This window comes from Sardina pilchardus, chromosome 15 (assembly GCF_963854185.1).
Source record: "Sardina pilchardus chromosome 15, fSarPil1.1, whole genome shotgun sequence".
NCBI lineage: Eukaryota > Metazoa > Chordata > Actinopteri > Clupeiformes > Clupeidae > Sardina > Sardina pilchardus.
In genome coordinates this window covers 14,955,504-14,983,494 of record NC_085008.1, presented here as the reverse complement: position 1 = coordinate 14,983,494, position 27,991 = coordinate 14,955,504, and the positions used below count along the sequence as shown (strand labels likewise).

The window sequence follows — 27,991 nt, the reverse complement described above, 5'->3', positions numbered from 1 at the left end:
TCTGCTGCTGCTTATAACACAACAGAGGAAGATACCCAGCCGACCAATGCAGCAAATGTGACCAACAATGATTCCCGCAGCAACAATCACAGGAATTCAGTTTTTCACAATATGTATCCCTCAAGTGGGAGAATAAGACCACCAGGCCATCCTCCACCTGCATCTGGTTATGGCACCAGGTACTTCCATAATGGTAGGTGATGATGACATCTGATGCTAGACATTTTCATACATTTCTAAAAAATTAAATGCATATGTTCCCTGGCCAGGTCCTGCCTTTAATAAAGCACATAATCAGGCCCTGTAATAGTGTAATAATGTCTGAGTTAATCAGGCCCTATTATAGGCTAATAGTGTAATAATGTCTGCGTTCTATATTGTTCTTTGTTTTCTCAGGTCTTCCAGACCTCATCCCTGACCCTTATTACATTCAAGCAGCATCTTATATCCAGCGTGTGCAGATGTATGCACTGAGATGTGCAGCTGAGGAGAACTGTCTCTCTCGGTAACTTAAACGTTTCTGTACTCCGCATTGCCATAGTACAGCTATTAGTGGTTAATGATACACAACAACAAAGATATTAATATATTTTTTGCAAGTCTTTTATAACATATACAAGACTATACAATAAAGATACAGTTGATACATTTGTAATATGTGAAAGACATGGTAAGACATCATTTTCTTTGTATTTCCCCATCAAGGTCTGCCTATAGTCCAAGTGTCAGAGACCTTGACTACAGAGTACTACTTCGATTCCCTCAGAGAGTCAAGAATCAAGGAACTGCTGACTTCTTGCCAGTAAAACCAAGACATGAGTGGGAGTGGCATAGTTGCCATCAGTGAGTTCACTATTAAATAAATTATTGGCACATTAAATATATTTCCACCTCCACTTGTTCCAACAGTCCATTGATGCATTGGCTCCAGGCTACATTTAGACCTATGAGTCAGTCAACAACATGCAGTAGTTATATTCATAGCAAGTAAAAGTTGACAGGAGAGAGAGGGAGCTGAACTAAAGATGTTTTATGGCATTTATATTTAGTGATACTGCCAGATAAGTGCATCTATTCTTCTCCACAATTATCTACGCTCAGGCACTACCACAGCATGGAGGCTTTCAGTAATTACGACCTGTTGGAAATCTCCACTGAGAGAAAAGTGGCTGAGGGACACAAGGCAAGTTTCTGTCTTGAGGACACTAGCTGTGATCCCGGTGTAAGGCGACGCTACGCTTGCACAGTTCACACACAGGTAAAATAACCTTCTTGAAGCTCCACTCAGCTCCTAAATAATGCTTCTGTCCCCAATGTTACAATTTTCTGCAACTCACCTTTTGCCATTTGCATTTTTATATTGTAAAAGATATTCTTCTTGTGATGATTCCCATAGGGATTGGGCCCTGGTTGCTATGATACATATCATGCCAACATTGATTGTCAGTGGATTGACATCACTGATGTGCCTCCAGGAAATTACATTCTGAAGGTAGTGTGAAGTCGTTTACTTGAACTCAGCGTTACAAAACAGAAGTGACGTTTCCTTTAAAAGCTGTGTCTTTCCTACAGGTCACAGTGAACCCTTCACGACAGGTGGAGGAGTCTGATTTCTCCAACAATGTTGTCAGGTGTGACGTCAGATACACAGGCCCGCATGTACACATGCGCAACTGCAGAATAACTGTGTAAGTATGTCCAATGTCCAAAAGATAGACAAGTTATAGACAAGGATCTAAATGTATAAGTTAGATCCTTGACTAAAAAACTGTTGTTCTTTCACAGAGACTAACTTCTTCAAGAGGAGAAATCAAGTTCTAAGGATTTCTATTTATTTGAGCACAGTACAAAATAACAGTTTTTCCTTTAATACTGATGCAATTGTGTGCAGTTCAGTCAGTAGTAATTGAGTAACTGAGATGTGAAAGAGGTAAGCCATTAACTACATGCATAACAATAATAACATAGTGTAATCAACAATGTGTCCACATCAATATCAAGCTTTGAGCTTTAAGGATGATTATTTCGGATGTCCTTTTCATCAGCTAGCTCATATATTCCACACATATCGCTTTAATGCCACACCTTTCAATTCAATGCATGTCGCTCTCTGTGCTGCAAATTTGGAATGTTGAACACAAAATATTTGTGAATGTTTGAATGACTGTAATTTGCACTTTTGTATGAAGTGTAAACAAATTGTATTTTTGATTAAAGTTTTTCATGTAAAGAGAAGCATCACTTTTTCTCCTTTTCCTTCACCCCATTTTTTCTCATTCCCAACACAAAGAGCACAGCTGTCACGTATGAACTCACCATATGTGTGCCGCGCTACAGATGAATCCTCTGTTTACTTTAACAAGGACGTGTGAAGCACATCCATCCAAAGGTCTAACTAGATAAAACGTTTGTCCCACATAAAAGGCGCTACACTGTCAGTCACTTTGTGTTTATGACATTAACGGTTCTGATTTAATGTCTTTTTAAATGTAAATCTAAGTAAATACTGTAGAGCTGATGGTTAAACGACTGAAGGATTTTGCTGTACAAGTTCCAACATACTAAGCTTCAGCCAAGGAGCGGCCCATGATCCTGGAGGTTGGGGATGGCACGGAGTGGAGAAATTCCACAGGTCCTGTGTCAGACAGAGAGCATGTGGAACAGTGCTGAGTTCAGTGTCTGGCCCAGCTCACCGTACGGCACAGGGATGTGTGGGGGCAGTTAAACAGCATGTGTTGCAGAACGCCTCGCTAAATACACACCTCATCAGTAAACCTATATACGCTAAATATAGCCATCTTGACTGTCTAGAGTCAGTGGATGCAAAGAGAATCACCGCTCACTTCTATATGATGCATTTCCAGTTTCCATAGTTTTTGTATCAGTAGTCTCACCAAGTGGCATTATGAAACAGGTCTTGAGACACAGTACACATTTCACCACCAGTTTATGGCAATAGCATATTTCTGTTTTTGTTTGTGCTGAGGGAGAAAATTAATGGAGGGACAGAATTACTGGTGTTTATTTTTACTGTGGGATAGTATTTACTCTGTTTTTTGTAGACTGACATGGCCATTTAAAATTGTCATTATTTATACCCTTCTTGTTTCCAGCGGCTTACAATGTCTGATTCTTGTAAAGGAAAATGTTTACTTGGTCTTAACAAGGGCCTCATTGTCCACAAATATGGGTTTTGTGAGTGCTTGTTGATCATACTCTTGACAGTTTGTTCCGTGCAGAACATCCTCTAGACTGTGCTTTCCCTTCATAGCTCCTGAATAAAACCAAATGGTCTGTGCAATGCATTTGTGAACTTGAGACTTAATGAACATCCTGAAATGCCTGTTATGTTTGGGCCCAGATGCAACAGTGAGGCCAGCTGGACGAGACAGGTGAGGTGTTTGTTAGACTGAAGCTGTTATTTTTGGAAGAGCAACAGCATGTGTCTGTGTTGTTCCATATTTATTATGTACATATATGAAAACCAGCCAGCTGGCTCTTGTATGGAGTGCGGAGGAGCATGGATTTGAGCGCAGGTGTAACTTTTGCTTAATGTGCAGTTTTCCACCTTCTGCTTGCCCATGTGCTCTGGTTGTTTGTGTTGAATTTTTTTTGTTTTTTTTTGGGGGGGGGGGTGCCTTATTTGAAACCAGATGAATACAGCAATAGACTAATCCAAAATCCCAATTTATATTAACATTTCGTGGTCTGAGAACCAAAGGGGCGTAAGTGACATTTTGGTAAAACATTTGTTATATATATCACCTGAAAGCTCTTGATGAACTCTCTTAGCTGACAAAATTATAGAAGTAAAATATTTATAAATATATAGTTATTGAACAAAAACCAAAGGTCTTTAACGGTGAACATAAAAGCAGTTATATTTGTTTTGGCTCTCCTGTAAAGTTGGTGAAATGTCACTTTGGTTCTCAGCCCTCGATTTGTGAAAATGAAGTGAAAAGAGACCAGGTATTCTCTGGGAGTATGCCAAGTTTTGTAGAATTTCATGCATGGGGGGTTATAAAATAAATATGAATAAATGTAGTGACTGTACACCCATCTGCCTGCAGATGGTGCTACTGAGCGAAGTGTTAAGATTTACTGCACACACACACACACACACACACACACACACACGTTACATATGTACACACCCACAGATTCACACGTACAGACACACACACACACACACACACACACACACACACACACACACACATGCACATAGACACACGCACAGACACACACACACGCATCCACACACAGTCTTATACACAAAAGCAAACAAACACATGCACACGCTCATTTATATACACAAGCTGCAAATAATTGCACAAATAGGAGTTACAGGAAAAGTTGACAAGCGTCAATCTATTTTTGTGGAGAGAATGTGCAGAACTGAGCGGCGGTCACATTGTGTACCGCTATGCGGTGCATCTTAATAACATTTCATGTCTTTTCTTAATATTCATGACAAGTTAAATATAAAAACAAATGGTGGTCCAACAGCAGACTACAAGTGGCATGTGTCTGGCAGCATGTCACCAGCAGTCAGCTATCTGCCAATCTGATTTTGCTATCTGGGATATTGACTCAAAATAAATGGACATGTATGGAAGTGTCTTTTGCTAGGCTTGTAGTTTGTCTACAGTAGTTGCTGATTGGATCACAAATGACCACGGCAATGAGGAGAATGACTTCTGGAGGTGTTGTGCACATAATTCAACGAAACACCGAAGAGGGAAGATGGCTGCTTGATAATCCCAGTGAAATGCTGTTGATTACTGTTTTGGTGATGTTGTGTGTCCCTGCTTCTGAGGTTTTCTATGGCCAATAGGCTTATAGCTTTACTTAGAGCCTGCATCAACACATCATGAGCACTTGCTAGTGAAGCCTTGTTGAAGCTTTATGAAGCCCCTATTTGTTAGAGGACCCATCATGAATATGGAGGGATGGGTGTGGGATGCCAGGCACCACTGTTGAGACTTCTGGAGGTGTCATGGGCCTAATTCAATCACCTAATTCAAGAGTATCTTTGATTCAATGAAACACCAAAGAGGGTACCTGCATGATGACCTCAGTGAAATGCTCTTGTTGTGCTCAATGCTCATTGTTCGGTTGGTGATGTTTCTGGCCCGCAAAGGTTGCTTTGTTATAGTGACTTTAAATTAACTGTTTTTTTTTGGGGGGGGGGGTTACCGTAAATAGGCTTGGTTGTGAAATCTAATAATTGTAGCCTGGGCCTTGTTTTTTTATTATTTATTCAAGAAAACAAATGACACCAAAATATCTCTATAGGTAAGACATGTTCATGGACATGTAAAGATACTGGAGTACTATTGTGTTAGGTTTTACCATAAGTAGCCTCGTAGTGTCTTTTGCTGAATATTTGGGGGGTCAGCTGTAGCTACTACTGTTGACATTTTCTCTCGTGACGTCACGCAATATCTGGCAACACTGGAACCTCCTTGCCCTCAACTCTTTCACTCTGTGCTGGTGCGTCAACCTAAAAAGCCAACATGGCCCTCCTCAGTAACAGCAGAAGTGCAGGTCCGTCCGCTAATATTCTGCTCGGAACTGTTGTTCTCATCGTCGTTGCGGTTGCTTCATCCGAGAACACAAACACGGTGGAATTCAACGTAAAACCCGGGGGAGTTGTTCACACTTTCTCCCAGAATATTGTAAGTAGGCTATTTAACATAGCTAACTAACGTTAGCTTGCAAACAGTGATGCCAAACTTTGACGAGTGAACTTGTTACCTGATTAACATGGGGTAGCAACTAACTAAAAGATAATCTGTGATCGTACTTGAATACTCGCACTTACCAGGAGATTGTCCTATGAGTTAAAATTGTGTCAAAACATGCTAGCTGGTCTTTCTTGCAGCTAAAGTACTAAGCTAGTTCGGTGAACTGCTAACTCAGTTGTCTGTTTTGAATGGACAGGTTTGTCGTGAATGACCGTTGTTGACAGGGCATACTTTAAATTCCAATTGATCGATGTAACGATCATATTAATATAGTATTTTGGAAAATAAAAGGTAGACGTTAACATCGATTTTCATTCATGTTTTTCCTTAGCTCGTGGTAGGCAGAAGAGTTCAGTTGCTGTGTGGTAGACGTGGCTAGCGGTGAATTCCACCAGTCAGCAGCTGCAGCTGCAGCTACGAACATCATCGTTTAAAGAGGAATACGGAATGAATTATATTAACTACACTCTGGTTGTTTTGCCATTTTTAAATATGATTAATGGGTTTACCCAATATAAGCCCATTGATTTGGTACAAAAAGCAACGCTTTAAATGTGGACACGTCAGTGCGGAAGTGCAACATTTCGGCTATTCATTGGTGGGCAAAACTCAACGTCACCAGCAACGATGGCTAATCATAATGCGCCACCTGCAGTGCATTTCACAAGTAAGCACATAGTAGTCAGTAAAGAGTAGACAGGTGAAAGGTCTTGATATATACCAGCTTTACTAAATTTGACCAGATTTGCTTACAGAGTTACTCTGCAGACTTTTAATCTGTGCCAAAACAGAACTCCACATATAGTGCTGGTCATCCAGAGGAAGGCTTGAACTCCCTTGTTGTAACTTGCGGCATAGCACTGCAAGTTGCTCTTGTTCATAACTGTGAATGACACATTTTCAGTGAACTGATGTATATGGGCATTTTCATGTGAGAGAAAACATAGTATGCAGCAAACATAGTTGCACATTGTAATGTGGCAGCGAGATTGCAGTGAATTAGACCTGAGTTAATTAAGCATTGTGGGGTTGTGAATTCCTTTTAGACTGAGAAACTTCTATGTTTGAGTTCTGAATTGTGTCTCTTTCTTCACCTTCCCTCTTATCTTGCAGAAAAATCACAAATGCTCCTTCACATATGCATCTCAAGGAGGGACCAATGAGGTAATGTGAGCTATTTTCAGTTTGTCTCATCAAGTTCAGAAACCTTGAATTCCATTTTAACTCTTTCTTTACTGGCTTCTTTAACTAGCAATGGCAAATGAGCGTGGGCCTCAGTGATGACGACAAGCTTCTGTCTTGCTCTGTGTGGAGGTAAGTTGTCCTGTTCCCTCGCATGTGTTGCCTTTTGGTGCCAAGTGAAGTGTGCCATACATTTTTCTGAGGTGTTTTCTCTCATTCTTTGACAGGCCGCAAGGCAAGTCCTACTTGTTTTTCACTCAGTTCAAGGCAGAGATCACAGGATCAAAAATGGAATTCGTAGGTGCTTATGTAAGTATCCAGATCAGCAAATCTACAATGATTGTCTTTATTGAGATCATTAATGCTTTGTGTTCACCTTTGTGTAATATTCCTGGAGAAGGTCCTCCATAGTAATACATTCACAACAACTGCTGCAGCATAGAAGATTTTACAAATAAAAAAACATTACAGAATGTTGAAGTTCAAGGTACATTTTGGTTTCAATTAATCAAACAGGTCTGTTTGACCTTGATGACTCCAAGCTAAGACATCAGGGCCCTATCAGTTTCTAATACTGTTATTGCTTTGTTTAAAGTGGCTGGAATTCAACCTTTAGAGTAGAGCTAGTATTGATATGTGAGGTTCACTATGATGCTTAAAGGTATAAAGTAAGTTTGAAAAACTTGCATGCATCCTTTCTGTAGTAGGCGAGCCACCTTAACCAATTTGCATCACAGTTTAGTCTGATGGATATGACTCCAACAATGTCTCTTGTTCTTGTAGAGCCATTATTTGCTATTATTAGCTTTTATAAGCTAATAATAGAAGAATGTTTGTAGAAGAATTTAATCATGTACGTATACCAGAGTGTGAAGGACTTGCATCTTACAGAGGGCTGCACGTGTATCGTGCTAACAGGCACTCTATGCAGATGATGTGCTGTTTACGAGAGGCTCGCATTTCTGTTGAGCTGTGCTGTCCTACAAAACCATGCTTGAGTGATGGTTGAACAGTGATGGGGACATTCGTTAGCTCTCTCTGGACCAGCCATGTTGTCAACCACAAAATTATTTGTCTGATCCTCTACACGAGTCAAAACATGTTTGCACCAATCGCTTTGCCCTGAGTGGAGGATAAGCAGGCCACACAGGTGACCCAGAATCCTTAATCGTCCTCCGGCACGCCAGACAGGCAGCGTTGTTTCTGTCACAAGTCCTGTTTCTGTGCCGGGCCTGTGATCTAGAAATGAGTCGGAAGAGTAGGAGAACGGACCGCTCAGTACAGGACGGCAGGATCTGATCCGAGTCCTTCACAACTGCAGTGCACCGAGCAAACGCTTGTCTCGTGGCCTCCATACAACTCCAGTTGCAGCAGCAGCACCTATGTATAGATACAAAAAAGATGGGTGTTTTTTTTTTTTTTATCTAGGAAATAAGTCTCACACACATACACACTAAAAAAAATAGAGTACACTTCTCTTGCCCTTGTCACTTATCTCTGCTTGTTTCAGGATGCAGTTTCTCCTTGTATCTCAGGCCTCTTGATGTTCGGGTTTGTCACATCCCGTCACTGCCACTGTTTTTCTTTTTATCCCCCCCCCTACAGTCCCAGTCTGCTGTGGGAGGACAAAAGGATGTGCCTTTGAAGGAGGAAGAGTACATCGTTGGGGAAACCTCAGGTGATCTTTCAAGGCCGTTGATGTATTCCGTTACCTGTCAGCTCCTCTACCTCTCCGAACTGGCACTTATTTCCTGACAACCATCTCAACAAGCACAGCTGTAAAGCGTGTACTTTGAACTGAGATCAAAGCAGTGCTTTTTTTTACTCCTCGAGCAGCAGTTGGCTGCCTATGGCTGCCACCGTGGGCCGGTTTGGCAGTTGACGTTTATGGGGTCATAGTTTTTCAGTAGCATTTGATTGGCTTTATCTACTGGATGACTCCCAAAAGAGCATAATCACAAAGCTAGGTTATTGCCTTTCTTTATTGTACACAATTTGAGTGAAGCATTCTGTTCTTTTTCATCCTCAGTGACCCATAGAGAGGGCAAGTTCCAGGCTCAGCTCTCAAAGCTGACCATGATCGCCCGGACCAAACACGACGAGCTGTGATTGCACGGATGCAGACGATCAACTGAATGTGCTTCAGTGAGATGAAGGAAGAAAGAAAGAAATTACCGTCGCCCTGCAGAAACCTCTGTGACAAAAGAGGGGATGGAACTGTAAATGCGAAAGAAAGAAGAGATTGCTCACTGTAACAGTTGAAGTGAAGTGCAACTGTTCTGTACAGTACCGTATAGTACAGCTTAGGGTTTGTTTTTCTAATGAAGAATCCCAAAGGATGGGTGGGGTGGTGTGGGTGGGGTGGGGTGGGGTGGTGTGGTGGGGTAGGGTGGGGGTTCTATGGGGATATTAGATGTAGAAAACTAAACCAGGGATTAGGAATCTGCTAGAATAGCCATGTGCACAGCGAGAGCTGCATTGTATCTGAAGATGCTCTGTTTCTCCAAATGAGGTTGTTCCAAGAAAATTAAGAATGCAGCTCATTGTATCTGCCATAACAAGAATCTCAGCATCTAGCACTGAACTCCCACTGAGAGAGAAACAAACCTGCAGCCTGCAGATTCTGTCTTCCTTGTGCTCATTCCTAATGCTCATCTAAAAAGCAGAACTTGGCAGGATGGTCTCTCTTGGTCCAGTGCAATAGACCCACGGGCGCATTCTAAAACCGTTCACCTACACACAATCTCACAGCTATTTATACACTCTAAGTTTTTCCCCCCCTGATGCTTATCTTCCCATAGAGTAATTTTTTGCATAAGACAGATGGAGGAAGATTGATAGGACTTACCCGATCTACTGCAGCCTCAGTCCTCAGGGTGTGTATTAGCTAGTGGTGGTGCATGCTCCCTCAGTAGTCCCGTGGGTCTTTCCTGGGGGGCCACAAGACATTGTTACTTACATTTTTGCCCCCCTTCTCATACATATTGCTATGCGTTCTACTGTGCAGCCACTTCTGTAAAATAAATATTGATTTTTTTTTACCAGACAGTTGCTCAAGTTATTGTTTCTTTAGACTAACGTGTCGAGCTGTTATTCAAGAGTCATTTATATATTTAGTATTTAGGACACAGATATTTAGGTGCTGCAGGCAGCACAATACATACTAATCCAAAGTATTAGCACAAATATTCCCCCCTCATTACAAAATTCTGCCAACAGAAGGCGTTTAAATTATGTCTTGTAGCTGTAATGATTTCCAACGTCCTCTATGGGGGTGATAAGTACTCTGAATCAAGCTCAGGGTGCTCAGTTTTGAAACTCTAATTCTATTATAATTACGTTGTGCAGCAAATGCAAGCGTGTCAGTAATGATTTTCATTAGCTAGCATATTTCGCTTACCTTGTAAGCAGCTACTTAAACATTGCCAGGGAGGCCCAGTAAGGGACCCACTCAGGTAATTACACAGAGAGCTGTTTTCTTCTGACACGTTTCAATGCCGAGGCAGAAGCGTAACATTTAACAAGGGACCACAAGCTTTTTTTTTCTGTGGAAAAAAAAAACTGTGTGCACTGTGTCGCTCTGGCACAAAGCCAGTCGAAGCAGCCCGCTAAATAAGAACACATCAATTTCAGTCAGGACACAGCAGGGGTTCCGGCTTCATACTCACTGAAAGGTTCCTGTCACCGTGGAGACCGACCTCTCTCACAGCTGGTGAGAACTGTGCCAACCAGCAGCGGCAGCAGCCCTGGCGCCCCGGGTCCCTCAGACTGTGGTGGAGAGCAGCCTGCGTTTCACTGGGTACGGGGGACAATCCCTTCCCTTGTCTGGCCTGGTGGTTTTGGGGTGCTGGTGGGGGTACGGCGGGGGCTTCTTGCCCCTGGCTCCTAGAGTGACTGCCCTCAAGATGGCTGGTTTTATTCCCTCCCTCCTGCCCTTTGGCTTGGGGCCACTGGACGGGTTAGCTGGTGGAGAATCAGTGTTAAGTGGGTAATTTGGCGAAGTGTTGTGGTCCTCATTAGAGTTCGGAGTGTGCTGTGTCTTGGCATTGGCCACAGTGCTGAACGACACGGGGCTGCTGCTCTCTGAGGCGACGCTCTTTTGGGAGGAGGGGGCACTGTCTGCCCTGCCCGACTCCACGTCCCCACTGTCCTCCCCCTCCGCCCGCGAGCAGCCCACCATCACCCCGCTGGAGCTGCTGCTGCCCAGCGTGTCACTATGGAGACCGGCGTGCGGCTCGTCCCCCGTGAGGTCAATGTCTGAGGTCAGGAGCTCAATCTGTTGGACCACCTGTGAGGCAGAAAGATGACACTAACATCTCCACAGCAGCTCTCTGTGCACAGACAAAGTGGCCCCATCCCCTGCTCTGAATTTGTCAGACCAGAATCTGGCATGGAGGGATAAAAACACCCCGAAAGTGGGCGTATTATGGGGACGCTTTTATGGCAATTACACCATTATCCACGGTAATGTTTTCATACAGTAGCGGCAAAGTATTTAAATAAATAACTTGTTCCAGCTGTTTCCAACATCTGTGGATGAGTGGACTCTGAAAAAAAGGTGTTGCATGAGCATTGCTTTCTGCCAGTGCATGCATTTGGTAAATGGAGCATATCAAACAGCTATTGCTCTCCTGCCTTCATCATTCTGAGCACTGGCCTCCTCTGCTGTCCTCTTCTTATGCTACATTATCTGAACCTGCTGTATTTCTGGATGGATTAGAGTGAACAGCAGCATAGCCCATAATTGCTCTGGGAATGCTGTGTTTACATGCAAATGAAGCTGGTCCATTTGTACCCAACAATTCGTAACACTGAATTATATGAATATATTGAAAGCTATCGGAAATGTCTCAAAACACAGCTCAATTCAATGTTGCTTGTGGGTCATTAATAATTTATGTCATTAATGTTTCAGAATTAGTCTTTTTTCCAATCCTTCGGGCAAGAAATGGAAATGTAATTTTTTTTACCTCTTTCATCTCCAGATGAACCTCTTTTAGGCCGTGCAAAATCCCCTCCAGTTCCACGACAACTCGTCGGATTTGGTCCCGGACGGCCCTCTGTTTCTTCTTTGGCCACGGCAGGCACGGCTCGGGCTCGGGCTCGGGCTCGGGCTCTGGTGCGGGCTTCGGTCCCTGTGCTGCACTGGAGGGCAGCCGCTCAGCATTAGTTGTGCTCTCCCCCATCTGGGAACAGCTCTGTTGATGCTGCTGCTGCTGCTGCTGCTGCGGCGTGTTGGCAGAAGTCAGCTCCCCACACGAAACTTGGGATGGGAGGATGGGAGAGTTACTGGGGCTGGATTTGTCGAGGCTTTCCTGTGCCAGGACCTTGGGTGCAACTTGATCCCCCTCGCTGCTATCCACTTTGCAATCAGAATCAGAATTTAAAGTGGTTTTTAAGTAGTCGCGTGGAGCGGGGTCTTGTTTACCTGTGTCAGGCATGTCAGCTCCATATGGCTCTCTCTGAAAGGGCTCTCTCACACAGCCCTGCTGTTGTCCCTGGCTGTGAACAGGAGCGCCACAGTTTTCTTGACCTTTGAACTGTGTCGGCGGAGCAGGCGAGCACTTCCCTGAGGAGGGGTGTGTGTCGGTCTGGTGGCAGTGCTCAACAAAGCGGCATTCTCTGTAGTAGTCCCTCACAAACAGGCAGTGTTTCTTCTCCCGTCCCACAGACCTGCTCCACCTCGCGGGGCTCGCCTCCGGCGCACAGCTGTATCCGGCCACATCTGGCTGCGCGCGGCCGTCCCGCGCGGCGAAAGGCAGCTTTGTCTGACGCCACCAGGGTCTGTTTGAAAGGTCGCCGCCGCTGCCGCCCGTGCTCTCGTGAGATTTCGCCGTGTGCTCTTTTGCCACGAATGGCAGGCTCCCGTTTTTGTCACATGTCATCTTGCGCTCACTGACGGCGCGCCTCAGCTCCAGCGGAAAGCCCGGTACCTTGTGTGGCCACGGGTGGTGGTGGTGGTGGTGGTGGTGCGTGCCGTTGTTGTTTTGGTAGACCCTGTCCCGGCCCCCCTGCCTGGCGTCTGCGAACATGATGGTGAAGTCCGGTCGACTCAGAGGAGGCGTGCTGCACAGAGCCTGTCGTCCGCTTCCCGCCACTTGAATTAGCATTGAATGGGGTTTTCTTCTCTCCCTCTTGTCTTCCTCCAACTTTCCTCCGCTCCCGGTGCACCTCACGCTCTCCCTCCCTTCCTCCTGTCCGCTCCCTCTCCTTCGCTCCCTCCGTTTCCTGCCTCGGCTTGTTTCTTGATGTTATCCCTCTGTTCTCTCTCCCCCCGTCTCCTCCTGGATGCTGTCCGCCTCTCTCTCTTCCTCCCCTCCTCTCGCCTCTCACCGTTCTCCCTTGTTACCCCGTGCTGCAGTGGGCCTCCCTCTTCCCCTCTCTCTCCTGCGCCCTCCCTGCATTTCTGTCTCAGTAGCAGTGGCACGCTTCCTGCCTCTCCCTCCCTCCCTCCCTCTCTCTTGCTCTCTCTCTCTCTCTCTCTCTCACTCACTCACTCCCCCTACATACTGCGCTGTCTCCCCTTTCTGGCTCTTTCTTCCTCCCACACTCTCTCACTCACTCACTCATACTCTCTCTCTCTCTCTGTCTCTTTATCCTTTTCTTTCTCTCTCTCACACACACACACTCTGAGCCGTTTCTCTCTGCTCCCTTTTGCTTGTTCATTTGTGTGGACTAGTCTGACTTCAATCAAGCCCGCTTTTAATCCCGGGTTAGACAATGTGCCTCCACGTGAGTCCCCCGCTTCTGGTCTGATCTGCCTCACTCACGTTCTGCCACACAACTCTACAATTAAACACAGCATGGGATTCCGAAGATGGAGGAGGGAGGGTGTGTGTGTGTGTGTGTGTGTGTGTGTGTGTGTGTGTGTGTGTGTGTCAGGAGGGGGTGGTGGTCGAGTGGGGTGCAGGGTGGGTTGAGGGAGGATAAGAGGGAGGTGGGCTTTCCCCCCACTTGAGTTACAGGAAACCGGCAAAAAGAAAATGATGTAATCGTGCTGATGAAACATTGCCTTCATTGTCATTCATTGTTTCCACTCACACAAATACACAGTGCGCCTTCAGTGTATTGTCTTTATTTGTGTTTGATGTTTTCATACCAAATTACTGCATTCAGCAGCAGAGGCTCTGGTGTGATTTCATTCCAAATGTGTCTCTCTGCACAGGCGACTTACGAAGCCAGTTTAAATGAAACTGAATTATAGGCTCCCATCGCAGACTTTTTGCAGCTGATCCTATCTGAGGCAGCAGAAAATAGTGGCTGTCACAGCTTTTGTCTCCTCTCCTTTCCAAAGGCGAAGGGCTTTTTGTCTTCCATTCTCGATGGAAATGGAACAGTAACTTCCCACCACTTGATGACATTTCATACACCTCTCTCTCTCTCTCTCTCTCTCTCTCTCTCTCTCTCTCTCTCTCTCTCTCTCTCTCTCTCACGAGGGCCCTGGCTGCTTGTGCGTCACATCACACTGACTCCCTCTCATTTCAGCCATCACCCACTCGCTGTGCACCGTCTATAAATAGGTCCAAATCTACATTATTTTAAATTCACAACAAGTACACTCTGTACCTGTAGCAGTGGAAAACTTCCCGTCCTTGTCTGCTGACAGCCCCTCAATTCTCCCTCTTCATCTATATAGGGGCTGGTGCACTGTAGAACGGGAGACTGCATCAGAATCACCTCTGTTCAAATAGCCCTCCTGCCCCGGCATCATGTGTTTGTGCAGCGGACCAACTTTAGCCACATACTGATTAATGGTCCACGTAAACAGCACTTTTATTTTCTTGCCAGCCCAACGACAGAGGATGACAGCTAGTAATGGTCCCTTTGCACCGTACCACATTTATGTGGGCACCCGGGAGTGTGTGGGGACAACTTTTAGTGCAGGGGCACAGACAGGGGTCGTTAGTGTCACCTCTGTTTGTGATTCAAGGGCTTGGTCATTTGGTATTCCTGAGGGTCGGTGTTTGTCTTGGCACGGCCTGACAGGGCAGCCTTCACAATGGCGGGTCTGTGGCTCTCGCAGTGGGAGAGTGGATTGTTTGTCAAGTGACCTTTTGACGTATGGTGGTCCGGGCCCAGTGCTGAATACATTAAGCCATAGCAAGTGTGGTGGGCTTATGCTGTTGTCAGGAACATATTTTTATAGGGTGCTGCTTTTCCTGCCGACACCCCCTCCCGTTTTATCTCAAATAAACATGCCAGTCTTGTTTCCTCAGAGGACACACTTTAAAGAAAAAAGCAAGATTGGAGGAGCTCAGGAACTGAGTCTCAGGTAACTGTCATATTTCCTATTGCCTGGAGGCAGAGGGTATTAAGCAAACACAGTGGAGCGAGACTGAGGCAAAGAGCCGTGAGCAGCAATAGAAATGGAGAGTGGCGAGGGACTGGGAATCTACTTAACAGAAACGGGAAATTGATTTCCGAGAATTAATAGACAGACAATCAATTTCAATTAATATATTTTCATTGTGTTCTTTTGAGTAAACATTGGAGTGGATATGAAACCGAGATACGCATTCTGCTTTCCTCCAAACTAGAAACTAGCATGAAAAATTCCATCATGGTAAGCAGACTTCACTACTTGTGGGAGTGGGGGAAAAGCAGGAGTGCTTTGTTTGGGGAGTCGGAAGCACAGCCTCTAAACATAACAATGCTCTGGCCAAGAACGACTGATTTGAATGGACTAATCCAGGTCAGATGCATGGAGATTAGCTGAATGTTCTCTCCACTGTTTTAAGAGACTCTAATACTGGAGATCTGTAACAGAAGTATACAGAGAGGACCAAATATAGCAATAACCTCCAAGTAATGCAAATAATGCAATCACTGTTACTTGTCTAAACACTGTATTTGTCTATTACAATTGTAGAAAAGAGAACGGATGTTGGCAAAACCTTTATGTTCAGATGACTTGTTCACACATATCACTTTCAATCAAAAGGTATACACTGGATTCGACTAAAAATATCTTCCCTTAATGGTCATGGTGAGCACATGATGAAAAAACATATATATACAGAAATAACAGTTCACCGTCATTTCGTTACTGACTCACTGACTAAGAACAGACGGCCTGAGAGACTCAACTCTGAGTGCTTAAGTTGGAGACGGATATGGCATTGATTGCCGTTGAACTTTACAGCTCCATAAAAAGATATTAGGCCTATGGTCTATTGTTCTCTTTTCAGTACTTGTGTTGGCATACTCTTTCAAATCCTTTATTCATGAGCTCAAGTGTCACATAACCAACAGAACAGTCCAACAGGTGATCACTTTACAGCTGGGAGATGTATATTTAGAAAATACAAAAATATTAACCACTAATCTACTAAGTGCATAGATAATGTATAGTAGCATTCCAAAGCTGAGCTTCCTGTGGAATGTAAACACAGCATTCCAAAACAAAACCTCCTTGGGAATGTTTGGGTCCTCTACTGTGACTTTAAAACATTCATTTGAAACCTCTTTGGCAGAGCTGCTACAGGTTTTGATTCAGTGACAGAACGATTACTCCTCTGGTGTATCCCATGAATAGACGGTCTTCCAAGAGTCTCTGATCTTCGCCAGAGACAACATTAAATGAGAATAACATGTCTTTCACAAACAGCAATATAAAAATAAATCTAGAAGAGCCTGTGTGTGCAGAGTAGCATCATAGAGGCAAGTAGATTATTCACATCAAACTTCATTCCTGCTTGAGGACTTGCATCAGAGAGCAGATTTCTAGCTATCTCTATCACATTAGCTTGGGGTACAGGGTTTAGAGTGGGCTGTAAGCGAATACTACTAAAATACTAGATCCTGGTCTCTGGGTAAAATCCGAAATGAGTACAATCAGTACAATCCATTCGTTATTCCTATTATAAAATCAACAGGTCTAGAGCCATGCTAGTACTGCATTTCAATTAAAAATCATAAAATATTTGAGCTCTACACTGAATCTACACTATATTTAAGGTACTGGTGAGTCTCATAACATGGGATTTCATAATATGACAAATATATACATTACAGTTCCAAAATAAAGGTCAGGTTTGTTAAGCACCAGCTACATGGTTTACACAAACAGGCTTTGGTCTTGCTGTTATCTAAGAGCTACTTTCCACTAAAACAAACACACCTGTGCATAGACGAGAATAAAGCAGGTATGGGGATAGTGCTGGGGATTACATGTAAACTCAGGATTACATATACATTCATATCCTACCTGTAATCATAAATGGTCCTTCAACATGTTAGTATACTTAAGAAACTGCAGTGCTTGTTTTGCTTCAAGTTGTGCTTTAAGTTCATCATATTCTCACTATAGGCATTAGGGCTTGTTGGCTCATGGTAATGTCCTTAGACTGCACTAGGTCGCAACATCCTCTCACAAATTTGATCATAGGCTTTCAGTGAAAGACCGTTTTAGGTAGATAGTTCAGTCATCAAAGGAAGTGTCTGTCTGCATTATAAGGATCATCATAAATGATAGGAAAGGGGCAAAGTGTCTTGAGTCTGGAGATATCTTGGAGTTGTCTTGTGAATAGGGGACACACAAAGACTGAAAGGCACACAGAAAAACATGTAAAATGTTCACAAACACACACTGTTTTGTTTTATAAAAAATGGAGATGATGGAGGAAGAGAATAGAGGGTGGTGAGAGGTCAGAGGTTGCCTTCATCCAACATCTTGTTCACGCCGTCACAAATCCTCTGCAGGTGGCCTCGGTAGACGTCGGTGGGCCCGTAGAGCGTCGCCAGGAAGTCACAGTCAGCAAAGTGGTTGAAGACGTGGTTGATGCGGGAGTGCGACTTGGCGGTGAGGTGGCGGTTGATGGCCTGGTGGAGCAGCTCGCGGCACTCGTTGAGGATGCCGCTCATGATGCGCCGGTCGAACGTGAACTCGATCTGGTGGAAGCTGACCGCCGTCATGGCCAGCGTGTGCACCTTCTTGCGGAAGGCCTCCACCAGCGCCAGCTCGTCGGCGCTGAACTGGTTGTTGCGGTAGAGCACGCCCAGCTTCACCACCATCTTGATGAGGTTCTTGATGATCTTCTGCGCCTCCTTCCGGTTCCGCGTGTACTCCTTGGTCACGCGGTACAGCTCGTCCAGCACCTCGCTGCTGGTGTCATCGATGAACATGTTGGCCACCGTCTTGTTTGCCATCTTGCTCATCAGCTTCTTCTGGGCCTGCAGCGCCAGGTTCTTGGTGCTGAAGGAGTCCATGACGTCTGTGGAACGAGATCAAGCAGAAGAGGTTTGAGACACTTCCCAAGTGCTCTCCCACACAGAGATTATCCTATTCTAACATCCAATGGCCATCAAATCGTGTTCCATGCAGTGAAAAATACAAGGCGCATCATAAAAAAAACAACATGAGAGGGAGGCCTAGACATGAAAAACTCTCTTTGAGGACACTGAGACATTGATCAAAAGAATGTGCTCGTGAAACCGCAATCCACTAATTACTTCCACTTTTTCATTCAGCTCAATAACAATAGATTTCATTCCACACCAACCAAGATCTGAGAAAAACAGTGGCCCGGTTGTCCTAAAAAAAAAATTTTTTTTTTTTTTTTAAAAACCACACACCGCTCGGCACGCAATGGAGGCACATGAAAACTACCAATCATCTCACGCAGAAATGCCAGTAGCGAGGCGAAAACGTCGCTGAAACATCCTGCGCTGCCGCTGAGAGCGCTGAACCGCCGGCAGTGGAAGAGAGCAGGAGAGGTGGGGCCGTGAGTTATCTGAGCGCCGCCTGCCAGCCAGCATGCTGTGAGTCACTGCTACTTCACACGCTGATGTCAGCCAAAACAAAAAAAATAATAAAAAATACAATGCACCGGAGGAGCACAGCTTCATGTCAGGACTTCACTGGCAATGCTTCTCTCAGCCTGAAGGAACCACTGCCAAAGGTGTTTTTAACATCTCCGCAATGAAGGATGATCAGACTTGGTTGAAAAAAACCTCTAATAGTAGAAATCACATGGTTTCAGTTGATTTACTTTAACACTTGTAACACCTACTTTTGTGATCAATATGGTGAACCAGTGATGGAGATTGAGGAGATTGATTCAAGTGATGCGATGTAAAAATCAGGGGCGCAATATAAACGATACAATGGCCAACTTTGGCAGGAACTGTACTGAACAAATTCATGGCCCTTATGGAGCAAGGGTCTGACCTATATTTGCATTACCTGCATTTATATTTTATGCATAGAGCAACATTACACAAATTAGAATGTACTTGGTGAGACACTAGTCATTTGTATTCAAAGACACTGTCCCTCAAAGAACACAATTTGCATTCGTTCATGTATGCTCGATGGGCCTTTTTGCCCATTGAAAACTTCAGTAATAAAGCGCAGGAACAGTTCCACAGGAGCGACATGACAGGAATTTCAGATGATGTAAATCTCCCACTCTCTGCCTCAGTTAATCAAAAATGTCAGCCGGGATCAAACTGAAACGCTTTGAGGATCTAGAGGAGATCATGATATTAGGCTGTAGATATCAAAAGACTTCCCCATATCTACTGTAGACTATATGCCTCTGTCACCCTCCCCGTCACAGCATACCAACGCATACACTCACACACACAAAATGCAAAAGGGGTCAATTTATATAAATTTGTGTGCTCATTAAATTTCAACTTTCAAGGCATAGTCCCAAAATCAATGCAACTTGATGGCTAGCTCCTCAAATAAAGTCTGATGTGCATAATTTGGATTTGAGAGTTGGCACAATCCCCCTAGCACTACAGCTCCGAGCGAAGCACACAAAAAATGTCACTTTGTCATTGGCTGGCAAAGGTGCCTTTTTATCTCTATGAAGAGATGACTGCTTCCTCAGAGCAAACGATGTGGGGGAACGAGAGGAGGAGAGACGAGGAGAGGAGGGGCGGGCTGAAGCACCGTTCAGAATCATAAAGAAGCATAAAGTGCTCTTGTGCGCCTTGCGCTTCAAGTGATGGTGCCAAATGCAGGCATCAACTGCTACACAGGGTGAATCATGAACTCGGATCTTTTAGCTGCATTTAGGAGAATTAGAGGTGACATGAATAAACAAACACAAAGGCGACGCATCTCCAGCAAGGCGCATCGACCTCAGAATTTGGATAAGGCAATTTGAACCGATTTAAAAATTCTCTGCATGCACAGCAATAAATCCCAGAAGCCATCCGATGCAGATGCTACAATACAGCAACCAGACTAAAGAGAGTGAATTCACTTGGATCTCATCTGGCACATATGAGTACAAATGGACCCCTCTGCCAAGCTAAATGAAACAAGGGATCAGTGAACAACTCCCAGTTGCATAGCACCCATTGTGACAAGTCACTCACCCTCAGAGATGTACAGAACAGCCTCTAGCTCCATGGTAAAGTATGACTATATAAAGTATGAGTGGCTACGTTTCTATGGGGAAGGAAGTTCATGAGTTTAGCTAGACTAAACAGTTTTGTCTGAGCAGAGTGAATGGCGGGGTGGTAAACATGTGGGTGGAAGAGTGGGGGAGGTGGAGGAGGTGTTGCAGGCTAATTGTGTCAGGTGAGATGGGGTGTCAGATTGGATTCACCTGGGGACTGCAACACAAGTCCTCCAATCAAGTCCGGCTTTACATTTGGAAACCCTCCAAAGGCTCCTCACTGCCGAGCCTCACCAATGCAGCAAAACAAACGGTCCACAACTGTGGCAATACACTTTCAAAAACTGACTAAAGGATGCACCAGTTGTCTTTCTTTTTTCAGGCTATTCTCTCTATTCTTGCACTGTTACATAAGACACAAATCACTACACTAGGTGGTGGAGCGGGACCTTATTTAGTATGGCTGTGATGTGTGTGTGGCTGTCTCTCTCATCCTCCCACTAGCAGCTAGGCTTTGAGCAGAATGCTGAGAGTTTAACAGGCCCTCCAACTCCAAACAAAAAAGCAAGCAATGTTCAGCATGCTCTCATAACACCTTGAGATGCCTGTGGTGCAATGAATTATTGAAAAGAAGTGAACTGACGCCAAATAAATAATAGGCGCTAAATTATGCCTCAGTCGTAAGAAGTCACAGTGCAAACTCCATGTCACTTGTGTGAGCCTGTCATGAAGAAAGCAATCACTACAAAATAAGACTGTTCGATATACATTAGACCTCTATAGTTGAACCACTTGTGAATTATTTCAAAATCATCAGTGTCAAGGTGTCAGGAAGGTTCTTTAGTTGACACCCCACTATTGTGTCAATGTGTAGGATACCATCTGCCAAAATGGAAGGGATGTGAGGCCGCAACATTGTTTATGTCCTATTGTTAATGAATAGAATAGCCACATCACACACGTATTTCCATGGTAAATTTAATACCATTACAGCATACAGTATCCACTAAAAGAATGCTCTGACAAACATTGACCAACACTGATAGCCCATCACACATAACATACAGTCTTCCTGTCATGAAAGACGAGGACACCTGCTCACAAAACAGGAAAGCGGTCTGAAATGAATGAGCCACATATTCACAACTTATGCTTGGGTGTTAAAATACTTCAGGCTGTTGCTGTGGAGAGTGGAAGAAAATGAAATTATACAAAGGGCATACTTTAAACCTGCTGACGGCATGAATCAAAGAGCAAACTGTTAATGTTTCCTTGGCAACAAATGAAGCAGCCTACCCACTTTGAACTTTGCAGTCTAGGAAATCAGGTCAAACATATCACCGTCTGTAAATAAATGACTGACAGTACCACTCTCTTAAAAACAATGCAGCAATTCATTGATATCTCTTAAATCAATATTAGTCAATGAATCGACTTGTAGCAAGCTAGGCTTGGTTTGATACCCCTAACCCAACAACAGCAGCCTACATTCAGTGAAAACCAACCATCCATTCATTCACAAATCTGTTTCCAAAATAGATGCGAGTTTTTAATGTTCACAACAATATTAGATTATCCAATTTGGAATAAAAGACAAAGGCTGTACTGTTTTGTTATAGCTTGGGCTATAGCAACGTAGGCTTAGCCTGCAAGTTTACATTGACAAGCAATTAGTGCTGAGCGTTAGGGTAGCCTATGTGTGTCCAGGCGCAGGTCTGTCCAGTGTTCAGTAACATGGTCACTCAGAACAATTATCCCTCTCACACTCTGACCCATATAGCAGATAGAGCCATGACATCAATTCATGCAGCCACCCTCTGCGGTGTTAGGGAATAATGGGCCGATACACAGTAAAACATGACAATATCCTCTTGGTGAACACTTCAGGAGATACATTTAACTTACAGCGCAGCTTTGTTTCTGTTAAAGCAGTCCCAATGCGAACTGAGAGCACTAAAAAAAGGCAGCAGAGAAATTACATTGTTTCCAACAGAAAAGCACACAGAATTACAGGTACTTCTTAAAAACTGTTGAACATGACACGAGGCGAGGGTTAAGACTTCTGCTACAACCAGTTTCCTTACCTTCCTGGGATATCTTAATTTTGAACCGGATACGGGCGAGGGAAAACCGTGATCTGGCTACAGTGTTGCTTGGCTACGTCCAACTGTTCAATACAAAGATCAAGATAAACGTCGAATCTTCATGATGACAGCCGATGATAAAACAACTTAACAAAGACCTTGTAGACTCTGACTTTGCTACTGTTGGCTGTTTTAGGTCTCATAACCCCTTCGGTGTTTCTATCTGCATCGTCGTAAATAATTGAAATGGTATTTTCTTCCCTATGTTTCCAGATCGGTTACAGGAGTGAGTAATCTGACTCCTCCTCGCAAAAAGTTTCAAAGTTGAGGGTCTCAAGAAAAGGGAGATTGATAGTATATTTGGCCAATCGTTGTCCTAGGTGTTTCATGGACCAATCATAAATGGCAAATAGTCCGTTAGAGCCTCAATTTCCCTGCCCCCATTTCGGTTTCCAGTAATTATCCTCATTTAGCTTCGAAATCCAAGGCTGAGAATTTCCCAAAGGAAGTTGCATTAGCCGAACAATGAAGAGGAACTTCGGCATATTTCTATAAACAAAAAAACTTATATATCACACAGCTGAACAGAGAGACAGATTTCAGACGTCAATTTAGATGGCTCACTTAGGCTCTTGCTTGGCTTGGCCTGCAGTTCTTTCATTGAGTAATAAACGCGCGCGCGCGCGCGCTCGCACGCACAATTATACATACACACACACACACACACACACACACACACACACACACACACACACACACACACACACACACACATACGCATAGAGAGACAGACAGACAGACACACACACACACACACACACACACACACACACACACACACACACACACACACACACACACATTGCCAGCTGATTATAAATCCAGACGTGCTATAGGTGCATTAGAGCCGGATGTTTTCTGGACAGCACAGTGTTGTTATTTTCCGTTCCATGATGAACTTTGCAGGAAGTCTGGCACAGAAGAATGTGTTGTAGCCTAAGTAAGTACAATAGGTCTAGTTTATTACAGGCTACTCCAGATGGTGTGACATGAGGGTGTAAGGCAATCCTTTTCATTTGCTAAGATTGTGTTGGGAAGAATGTGACTTGATTTCATATTTCAAAATGTGTGTGTCTAGAATTATTTTCAGTTAATGAATAGGTAGCTTTCCATTTACACTTTGTATAATAGATTATTAACCAGAAATGGGGGGGGGGGGGGGGGGGGGTCTCTCTGTAAAAATAACATTTCTACATGAAAACATGATAGATAGGCTATGTTTGAAATTCAGTAGCCTATTAGGCTACCATTTTATTGTGTGAATCCAGTTCAATCAACTTTGCTTTGGTGTGTACACAATCTCTTTTGACACCTAATGCTTTTGTCACGCTGAATAGAATTTTTCTAAAAATTATCAAAAAAGTAACCTCCACTATCTGGAGCATGCGCTGAAAAACACATTTTCCTTCTCCTGCAAACTACAAACTCTAAGCCTTTCAGTGCAATTGTTTGTCCGTTTACAGTGTGCACACAGGATAGCCCTACTTTCTCCATCAAAAACTGATGGGTCTCTTTTACTGTCTGACTACTTTACTACTAACTAAAAACATTCAGAAAGGCAATGCTATTTTTCATGCAGTAGTTAGGATCTTAAATTATATAGATCCCATTTCTTCCACTAGGTGGCGACGTGGTACTGATTTTGGGCACAAGACAACAATGGCTTCAGTGTGAGAAGTCCTTATGCCATTAAAAACGAACCTAATTGAGGTGGTACTGATACGAAATTCAGGGAGGATCTAGGCCTACAGCAAAATATAAAGCCACAATCAAGCATTGTGATGATTTTTTTTGTTATTACTTTTCTGAAACTAAATTTAATTTTCAACTAGATTTAGTGAATGATGGGGCATATTATGTTCTCAGGTCTCACTCACTCTGGTTTTGCTTAGAGCCCGCTTCAACAGGGCATAAACATGCGGAGGATGGCTGCTTTGTCTGTGAAGTTGTTTTTTGGCTGCTTTGGATCTTTGGTTGGGCATCAGAGATATGTTAATGTTAAATAGGCCTGGTTGTTGATCAGCCACTGTGGGAAGTCCCCAATCTACAGCACAAGGGATTTAAAACCTCTCCTGTGCATATTATGTCAAATGAATAGGCTAGTTATCAAAATACACAGTGAGACTGTGTTACTGCAATTGATCATCATCTCTGATCATCTTGTGATCATTGTCTTCTTTTATTATTATTATTATTATTATTATTATTATATGATAGTGTCATCACCACCCATGAGACACATAGGCCTACAGTACATGTATTACTTAGCCTGTGTTAGTGCTACCAAAGATCATAGAGCACTACCGCTCTATGATCTTTGAGTGCTACAGCCAACATAAATCAGAATGTTAACTGACATATAGTATATCAATCACTTAGCCTTCAGAATACCATATAAGTTCATGCGCACTGTGTCCTGTTGGTGAGTTAGAATAACAGTGTGCTAACAACACTATTGTCATGATACAGCACATATACTGGTTAATACACTGACTTAGTTTGGACAAATGCACCTACTAAGAGAGCTTGCTCGGGACTTCAGCATCAGACTGATCTGTGCGCTCTTTTATAGGAATGTGCCACTAACGTTGCGCTGCTCTGGCCTGGGACATCATGCCTTGTGGCTCATGCCTGGAGAATCACCTCATGGACTTATTGTTTATTAAATATTGTGTTTGTTCTGTGAAGAGCTTTGAGGGGCATGCTCTAGACATAAAGAAAATGTTCCTTACCTTACTAACTGATTCAGTGGAAATGTAAGCATGTAATCTAAGTTTTTTTTTTTATGTTTTGAATAACCTGTATTGCTCTAGACATAAAGAAAATGTTCCTTACCTTACTAACTGATTCAGTGGAAATGTAAGCATGTAATCTAAGTTTTTTTTTTTTATGTTTTGAATAACCTGTATTTAATTAGCCGGATGTAGCCAGACACAATTCTATTCACAATCTCAATGTTTGTGGGCGGGGTAACTTCGGGTTGGCTTCCAGGCTAGTATTGGCTTTAGACACCTATTTGGCCTATAGATGGCACCACTGTGTATGAAACCACATTGCTAGCATCAAGTGAGAAAAACGTGGCCTGTTGAAGATTGTGACTAGTTTGACTGTTATGAGGCAGTGACCCTTGGTTAAATAATACCAACAGGATTATGGCAGACATTTCCAAGGTGGTATTGAGCTCAGCCTCAGTGTCTGGAATGTTGCTCATCAAATAATTAATTACATAAACCCTGACCTCATAACACCTCTGAACATTTCAGTGAAAGTTCATATGCGATGCACATAAAACACAATTTGTGTTCCAGGCTAGTATGCTCATTCAGTTACCACAACAGGTGGTAACTCCTCCAGACACACCTTATAATGAGACAGAAATTGTTGTTTGCATAGCAGGTCTCGTCAGAACTTTATAGTTTAGTGCCCACTACACATATGTCTCAGGCCTTTTTTTTTTTTTTTTGCTTTGCCTAAGCCGTGCGATTAAGCTACAGGCTAAAGACTTGCACAAGATCCACTAAACCTGCTCAAATAGAACCTCTCTCCATTAAACCGAAGCCCTGGCCATAAACAACAGGACACAAAGTTCACTGATAGTGAATTGTGCAGAGCTGCCAGATGGGAATGATAGTAAGTAAATAATCAATAGAATCATTCATCTCTGTGTGGAGGTCAAAGTTGGCTTTGATGGTCTTTCCTGAGACATGCATGCACTGAGTGAATGCCATCTTTCACCTCTCATTACCTAAACAACCCAAAAAAAATGTTGAGCAGAACTAGAATACCTACACATGGCAGCTGTTTTGGCCTTTTCTTGACTGCATGGTATCATGGTGCTATTGTTGTTGTTTATTTACATATTGTGAATACAGTAGTCACATGTAAAACACATGAAAATGGTTATGATTATGGGATTTGGCAGATGCTTTTGTCCAAAGTGATATTTAACCAATAAAGATGTATTTTTTGCAAATGTATAGCAATAACCAATAAACATGAATATACAATGCTGAGAATACAGTGAAAATACACCTCTTTCACAGTCTGGAAGCTAGTTATATTCAGATGACTTTCGTGTTTTTTTTTCTTTTTATGGTTTTCTGACTCTGCTAGTTCATTAAGGTTCAATACACTCCCATACAATATTGTCTTCTCCCCTCTCTCCCTGAACTGGCTGCAAAACCTCTGTTAATCTGTGATGTGTCATGTTAGGTCTGGATTTATTGATGCGTAGTTGAACCTGTATTCACTTGTAAAATGTGATGGTGTCTATAAATCTGTCGAGAAGTGAGCCTATGACAGAATCAGGAAAACCTAGACGCCTAACCAGGCAATCCTGACCCAGTCAGGAGTCACAATATCAGACTTTCCGAGCAGCTTTTCCACCAATATCAGGGCAGGCACCATGTTTTAGCAAGTTTAGGAACTTATTCTGTAAAAAAAGTCTTTCACAGGTGAATGGGGCACACCAGGAATACAACCAAATTGTACAATATGCTGCTGAATGAAAGACACTCAGGGTGATCTGAGTAAATGGTAGCTTTCTAGATCAACCATATAGTTACATATAAATCATGGCAACAGGTGTTAATAAATGGCAATGGTAGAGTCTGAGGTAGCCTACCCAAGAGCCTCTATTACCCATTCACTCTTACTTCCTGCCAACCTTAGTGAGATAATAGACTTCAGTTAAGCGGTCTTTTACATGTAAAGGGATTTTAGAAACAATAGAAGCCTTCAAGTCAGAAGAGCAGAGAATGCAAAAGTGAAGGATTGTATCTAGTCATGGCTGGGCACAGCAGGGACAGAGCGCAAAGGAAGTAGGCCTACTCAAGATGTAATTGTGACAGCACACACAGACACAGTAGCCTACACAAATAGGCCTGGCTTAACAGCAAAACGATTTGTATGGTTACAATTGAATTGCTAATTAGCCTACATGATTCGAATAGTGTTAATTAGTCTACTTATCGTTTGTTCGTGTGAACTTTCATTGTTTTTCCCTCCAAGCATCTATGATTCTGCGATGTAACATCCCTTCAATTTATTCTTGAATTCTAGTAGGGCCATGGAAAGGCCTACAGAGAGTAGGCCTATTGATCAAACTTACAGTGATTGGATTGTAGTTTAAGACAAAGAGAAAAGTCAAAAGTCAAAAGCAAACGTTGCAAATCTAACGAGGGAATAGACATGAGTCTACACCCTGTCTAGGGGGAAGGGATACTTTTTTTTTTTTTTTTTTAACATTAGGCTACAGTTAATTCATGGAAATTCATTCCATGAAATACAAAGGCATATTTCCATTTGAAATAGCCTACTGAGCCAGCGCGAGTGTTCGGTGTTATTTAATACTAGAAAATGCCTTACAATGATGTGCAGTAGTTTCAGAAATGAAAGGTTTTGTTATGCTACAATTTGTTTTGTTGAATTTACACGTCTTAAATGTTTGCTTACAATTTGTTTTGTTGAATTTACTCGTCTTAAATGTTTGCTTAGATAGATAGATAGATAGATAGATAGATACTTTATTGATCCCCAAGGGGAAATTCAATAATTTCTT

General features: G+C 43.2%; 4 protein-coding genes across 5 annotated transcripts; 2 read left to right on the top strand and 2 right to left on the bottom strand.

Moving 5' to 3' along the window:
- The first annotated feature begins 40 nt into the window (after positions 1 to 40).
- loxl5a (lysyl oxidase-like 5a) lies at positions 41 to 2,101 on the top strand. Its single transcript, XM_062556298.1, has 7 exons — positions 41 to 193; positions 397 to 505; positions 706 to 843; positions 1,102 to 1,258; positions 1,397 to 1,492; positions 1,573 to 1,688; positions 1,786 to 2,101. The coding sequence occupies exons 1-7, from the start codon at positions 112 to 114 to the stop codon at positions 1,790 to 1,792; spliced, it is 705 nt and encodes a 234-aa protein (XP_062412282.1). The 5' UTR covers positions 41 to 111; the 3' UTR covers positions 1,793 to 2,101.
- Positions 2,102 to 5,470: 3,369 nt separating this feature from the next.
- Positions 5,471 to 9,276, top strand: mydgf (myeloid-derived growth factor). Its single transcript, XM_062556307.1, has 6 exons — positions 5,471 to 5,681; positions 6,864 to 6,914; positions 7,003 to 7,064; positions 7,160 to 7,241; positions 8,538 to 8,610; positions 8,962 to 9,276. Exons 1-6 carry the CDS (start codon positions 5,520 to 5,522, stop codon positions 9,039 to 9,041), a joined length of 510 nt encoding a protein of 169 aa, XP_062412291.1. The 5' UTR covers positions 5,471 to 5,519; the 3' UTR covers positions 9,042 to 9,276.
- A 52-nt stretch (positions 9,277 to 9,328) lies between these two features.
- On the bottom strand, positions 9,329 to 13,157 carry LOC134102256 (uncharacterized). Its single transcript, XM_062556305.1, has 3 exons — positions 11,903 to 13,157; positions 10,601 to 11,220; positions 9,329 to 9,862 (listed from the first exon to the last, which is right to left on the bottom strand). Exons 1-2 carry the CDS (start codon positions 13,040 to 13,042, stop codon positions 10,696 to 10,698), a joined length of 1,665 nt encoding a protein of 554 aa, XP_062412289.1. The 5' UTR covers positions 13,043 to 13,157; the 3' UTR covers positions 9,329 to 9,862; positions 10,601 to 10,695.
- Positions 13,158 to 16,134: 2,977 nt separating this feature from the next.
- tnfaip8l1 (tumor necrosis factor, alpha-induced protein 8-like 1) lies at positions 16,135 to 22,669 on the bottom strand. Of its 2 annotated transcripts, none has more exons than XM_062556725.1 (2): positions 22,372 to 22,669; positions 16,135 to 18,145 (listed from the first exon to the last, which is right to left on the bottom strand). In XM_062556725.1, exon 2 carries the CDS (start codon positions 18,138 to 18,140, stop codon positions 17,580 to 17,582), a length of 561 nt encoding a protein of 186 aa, XP_062412709.1. In that variant the 5' UTR covers positions 18,141 to 18,145; positions 22,372 to 22,669; the 3' UTR covers positions 16,135 to 17,579. The 2 variants fall into 2 exon arrangements, with proteins under 2 accessions (XP_062412709.1, XP_062412708.1); XM_062556724.1 differs by lacking the exon at positions 22,372 to 22,669 and adding an exon at positions 20,265 to 21,161.
- Between the last annotated feature and the right edge of the window lie 5,322 nt (positions 22,670 to 27,991).